The sequence below is a fragment of the Oncorhynchus keta genome, chromosome 4 (assembly GCF_023373465.1).
Source record: "Oncorhynchus keta strain PuntledgeMale-10-30-2019 chromosome 4, Oket_V2, whole genome shotgun sequence".
Taxonomy (NCBI): Eukaryota; Metazoa; Chordata; class Actinopteri; order Salmoniformes; family Salmonidae; genus Oncorhynchus; species Oncorhynchus keta.
Window position 1 is genome coordinate 85,274,012 of NC_068424.1, and position 6,000 is coordinate 85,280,011.

At 46.2% G+C, this 6,000-nt stretch overlaps 1 protein-coding gene across 1 annotated transcript in view; it reads right to left on the reverse strand.

The window, feature by feature from the left end:
- The window catches only part of LOC118381277 (probable ATP-dependent RNA helicase DDX41), a 127,954-nt gene that overhangs the window by 93,239 nt on the left and 28,715 nt on the right, over positions 1-6,000 (reverse strand). Inside the window, 1 exon segment of the mRNA XM_052518004.1 lies at positions 603-765. Within this exon segment, the coding sequence (XP_052373964.1) occupies positions 603-765 (163 nt within the window).

The following is a 6,000-nucleotide window of genomic DNA, read 5'->3' on the forward strand; positions in this document are numbered from 1 at the left end:
TCAATGTGGAGGCTATATACAGGGGGTACCGATACAGAGTCAATGTGGAGGCTATATACAGGGGTACCAATACAGAGTCAATGTGGAGGCTATATACAGGGGGTACCGGTACAGAGTCAATGTGGAGGCTATACAGGGGTACCGGTAGAGTCAATGTGGAGGCTATATACAGGGGGTACCGGTAGAGTCAATGTGGAGGCTATATACAGGGTGTACCGATACAGAGTCAATGTGGAGGCTATATACAGGGGGTACCGGTACAGAGTCAATGTGGAGGTTATATACAGGGTGTTACGGTAGAGAGTCAATGTGGAGGCTATATACAGGGGGTACCAGTACAGAGTCAATGTGGAGGTTATATACAGGGGGTACCGGTACAGAGTCAATGTGGAGGTTATATACAGGGTGTTACGGTAGAGAGTCATGGGTGATGTTAAAAGCATTGCTGTTTGGTTCAGTAAGAAAACATTGGTTAGTTAGAAAACATACCACTAGTCTTCACTACACAGAAAGAGTGATATGTTGTAATGTGTTCAGGAGCGATCTGGGGTTAAAATGCCCCCTCGTGTCCAGAACTGGTTCAAACCAGTTTATATCCATACCTTAAAGTAGGAGAAGATAGTTCTGATGTCTTCTTCGAAGCCCATGTCTATCATTCGGTCAGCCTCGTCTAGAGCCAGATAACGACAGATGTCCAGACTGATCATCTTCTTCTGCAACAGGTCCATCAGTCGGCCGGGGGTCGCCACCATCATGTGGACACCACTACAAAACACAGAGTTCAACAGGGTCAGAGGTCAAACTGGTCATCACCACGTGATACACTGATACGTCATTTCCGGTCACAACTTGCAGGCTTGTTTTCGAATTGCTGTGCGTTTTGTTGCCAACCTGTTTTGCTACCTGACAACTTTACGGGTTTCACTTTTTAATTACCGTTCATATATTTATTTATTTTTCCTCAACTTTTCCTCCGGACGCTTTATCTGGACACGATTCGTCAGGACCTCCAACAGCCGAAGCTAAGTAGTAACATTAACATGATGCCTTCTAATTGCAGCCGCTGTGCTCGCCTTACGGCGAGGATAGCTGTACTGCAAGCCCAGCTTCAGACGCAATCGTTAGGCAAGGGTAATTTCAGTGTAGGAAAGGATGAAACAGCGTCTGTGCCACCAGTAAGTACAGATAGTAGTATAAATCCCCTGGCACAGTCCCCGCAGCCGGACAACTTTCTCACGGTTTCTGGAAGGAAATGCTGTAGGAACGCTCAACCGGTGTCGCTCATTCAGCAGACAGAAACTTTCAACCGGTTCTCCCCATTAAGCAGCGGGTCGGTGTCAGAGGCCGAGTCTTCTCTGGTCTCTACTCCTCCCGTTACGGGGTCTGAGACGCCGAAGCTTCCCACCATTAGCTCTGACAAATTGAAAACTCTAGTCATTGGCGACTCCATTACCCGCAGTATTAGACTTAAAGCGAATCATCCAGCGATCATACACTGTTTACCCGGGGCAGGGCTACCGGCGTTAAGGCTAATCTGAAGATGGTGCTGGCTAAAGCTAAAACTGGCGAGTGTAGAGAGTATAGAGATATTGTTATCCACGTCGGCACCAACGATGTTAGGATGAAACAGTCAGAGATCACCAAGCGCAACATAGCTTCTGCGTGCATATCAGCTAGAAAGATGTGTCGGCATCGAGTAATTGTCTCTGGCCCCCTCCCAGTTAGGGAGTGATGAGCTCTACAGCAGAGTCTCACAACTCAATCGCTGGTTGAAAACTGTTTTCTGCCCCTCCCAAAAGATAGAATTTGTAGATAATTGGCCCTCTTTCTGGGACTCACCCACAAACAGGACCAAGCCTGACCTGCTGAGGAGTGACGGACTCCATCCTAGCTGGAGGGTGCTCTCATCTTATCTGCCAACATAGACAGGGCTCTAACTCCTCTAGCTCCACAATGAAATAGGGTGCAGGCCAGGCAGCAGGCTATTAGCCAGCCTGCCAGCATAGTGGAGTCTGCCACTAGCATAGTCAGTGTAGTCAGCTCAGCTATTACCATTGAGACCGTGTCTGTGCCTCGACCTAGGTTGGGCAAAACTAAACATGGCGGTGTTCGCCTTAGCAATCTCACTAGGATAAAGACCACCTCCATTCCTGTCATTACTGAAAGAGATCATGATACCTCACATCTCAAAATAGGGCTACTTAATGTTAGATCCCTTACTTCAAAGGCAATTATAGTCAATGAACTAATCACTGATCATAATCTTGATGTGATTGGCCTGACTGAAACATGGCTCAAGCCTGATGAATTTACTGTGTTAAATGAGGCCTCACCTCCTGGCTACACTAGTGACCATATCCCCCGTGCATCCCGCAAAGGCGGAGGTGTTGCTAACATTTACGATAGCAAATTTCAATTTACAAAAAAAAAAAAATGGCGTTTTTCGTCTTTTGAGCTTCTAGTCATGAAATCTATGCAGCCTACTCAATCACTTTTTATAGCTACTGTTTACAGGCCTCCTGGGCCATATACAGCGTTTCTCACTGAGTTCCCTGAATTCCTATCAGACCTTGTAGTCATTGCAGATAATATTCTAATCTTTGGTGACTTTAATATTCACATGGAAAAGTCCACAGACCCCTCCAAAAGGCTTTTTGGAGCCATCATCGACTCAGTGGGTTTTGTCCAACATGTCTCTGGACCCACTCACTGTCACAGTCATACGCTGGACCTAGTTTTGTCCCATGGAATAAATGTTGTGGATCTTAATGTTTTCCTCATAATCCTGGACTATCGGACCACCATTTTATTACGTTTGCAATTGCAACAAATAATCTGCTCAGACCCCAACCAAGGAACATCAAAAGTCGTGCTATAAATTCACAGACAACACAAAGATTCCTTGATGCCCTTCCAGACTCCCTCTGCCTACCCAAGGACGCCAGAGGACAAAAATCCGTTAACCACCTAACTGAGGATCTCAATTTAACCTTGCGCAATACCCTAGATGCAGTTGCACCCTAAAAACTAAAAAATGTCTCATAAGAAACTAGCTCCATGGTACACAGAAAATACCCGAGCTCTGAAGCAAGCTTCAGAAAATTGGAACGGAAATGGCGCCACACCAAACTGGAAGTCTTCCGACTAGCTTGGAAGGACGGTACCCTGCAGTACCGAAGAGCCCTTACTGCTGCTCGATCGTCCTATTTTTCTAACTTAATTGAGGAAAATAAGAACAATCCGAAATTCCTTTTTGATACTGTGGCAAAGCTAACTAAAAAGCAGCATTCCCCAAGAGAGGATGACTTTCACTTTAGCAGTGATAAATTCATGAACTTCTTTGAGAAAAGATTATGATTATTAGAAAGCAAATTACGGACTCCTCTTTAAACCTGCGTATTCCTCCAAACCTCAGTTGTCCTGAGTCTGCACAACTCTGCCAGGACCTAGGATCAAGAGAGACGCTCAAGTGTTTTAGTACTATATCTCTTGACACAATGATGAAAATAATCATGGCCTCTAAACCTTCAAGCTGTATACTGGACCCTATTCCAACTAAACTACTGAAAAGAGCTGCTTCCTGTGCTTGGCCCTCCTATGTTGAACATAATAAACGGCTCTCTATCCACTGGATGTGTACCAAACTCACTAAAAGTGGCAGTAATAAAGCCTCTCTTGAAAAAGCCAAACCTTGACCCAGAAAATATAAAAACTATCGGCCTATATCGAATCTTCCATTCCTCTCAAAGATTTTAGAAGGCTGTTGCGCAGCAACTCACTGCCTTCCTGAAGACAAACAATGTATACGAAATGCTTCAGTCTGGTTTAGACCCCATCATAGCACTGAGACGGCACTTGTGAAGGTGGTAAATGACATTTTAATGGCATCGGACCGAGGCTCTGCATCTGTCCTCGTGCTCCTAGACCTTAGTGCTGCTTTTGATACCATCGATCACCACATTCTTTTGGAGAGATTGGAAACCCAAATTGGTCTACACGGACAAGTTCTGGCCTGGTTTAGGTCTTATCTGTCGGAAAGATATCAGTTTGTCTCTGTGAATGGTTTGTCCTCTGACAAATCAACTGTACATTTCGGTGTTCCTCAAGGTTCTGTTTTAGGACCACTATTGTTTTCACTATATATTTTACCTCTTGGGGATGTTATTCGAAAACATAATGTAAACTTTCACTGCTATGCGGATGACACACAGCTGTACATTTCAATGAAACATGGTGAAGCCCCAAAATTGCCCTCGCTAGAAGCATGTGTTTCAGACATAAGGAAGTGGATGGCTGCAAACTTTCTACTATTAAACTCGGACAAAACAGAGATGCTTGTTCTAGGTCCCAGAAACAAAGAGATCTTCTGTTGAATCTGACAATTAATCTTAATGGTTGTACAGTCGTCTCAAATAAAACTGTGAAGGACCTCGGCGTTACTCTGGACCCTGATCTCTCTTTTGAAGAACATATCAAGACCATTTTCGAGGACAGCTTTTTTCCATCTACGTAACATTGCAAAAATCAGAAACTTTCTGTCCAAAAATGATGCAGAAAAATTAATCCATGCTTTTGTCACTTCTAGGTTAGACTACTGCAATGCTCTATTTTCCGGCTACCCGGATAAAGCACTAAATAAACTTCAGTTAGTGCTAAATACGGCTGCTAGAATCCTGACTAGAACCAAAAAATTTGATCATATTACTCCAGTGCTAGCCTCTCTACACTGGCTTCCTGTCAAAGCAAGGGCTGATTTCAAGGTTTTACTGCTAACCTACAAAGCATTACATGGGCTTGCTCCTACCTACCTCTCTGATTTGGTCCTGCCGTACATACCTACACGTACGCTACGGTCACAAGACGCAGGCCTCCTAATTGTCCCTAGAATTTCTAAGCAAACAGCTGGAGGCAGGGCTTTCTCCTATAGAGCTCCATTTTTATGGAACGGTCTGCCTACCCATGTCAGAGACGCAAACTCGGTCTCAACCTTTAAGTCTTTACTGAAGACTCATCTCTTCAGTGGGTCATATGATTGAGTGTAGTCTGGCCCAGGAGTGGGAAGGTGAACGGAAAGGCTCTGGAGCAACGAACCGCCCTTGCTGTCTCTGCCTGGCCGGTTCCCCTCTTTCCACTGGGATTCTCTGCCTCTAACCCTGTTACGGGGCTGAGTCACTGGCTTGCTGGGGCTCTCTCGTGCCGTCCCTGGGGGGGGTGCGTCACCTGGAGTGGGTTGATTCACTGTTGTGGTCGGCCTGTCTGGGTTGCCCCCCTTGGGTTGTACCGTGGCGGAGATCTTTGTGGGCTATACTCGGCCTTGTCTCCAGGATGGTAAGTTGGTGGTTGAAGATATCCCTCTAGTGGTGTGGGGGATGTGCTTTGGCAAAGTGGGTGGGGTTATATCCTTCCTGTTTGGCCCTGTCGGGGGTGTCCTCGGATGGGGCCACAGTGTCTCCCTGACCCCTCCTGTCTCAGCCTCCAGTATTTATGCTGCAGTAGTTTATGTGTCGGGGGGCTAGGGTCAGTTTGTTATATCTGGAGTACTTCTCCTGTCTATTCGGTGTCCTGTGTGAATCTAAGTGTGCGTTCTCTGAATTCTCTCCTTCTCTCTTTCTTTCTCTCTCTCCCGGAGGACCTGAGCCCTAGGACCATGTCCCAGGACTACCTGACATGAGGACTCCTTGCTGTCCCCCAGTCCACCTGGCCATGCTCCTGCTCAGTTTCAACTGACCTGAGCCCTAGGACCGTGCCCCAGGACTACCTGACATGAAGGCTCCTTGCTGTCCCCAGTCCACCTGACTGTGCTGCTGCTCAGTTTCAACTGTTCTGCCTTATTATTATTCGACCATGCTGGTCATTTATGAACATTTGAACATCTTGGTCATGTTCTGTTATAATCTCTACCCGGCACAGCCAGAAGAGGACTGGCCACCCCACATAGCCCGGTTCCTCTCTAGGTTTCTTCCTAGGTTTTGGCCTTTCTAGGGAGTTTTCCTAGCCACC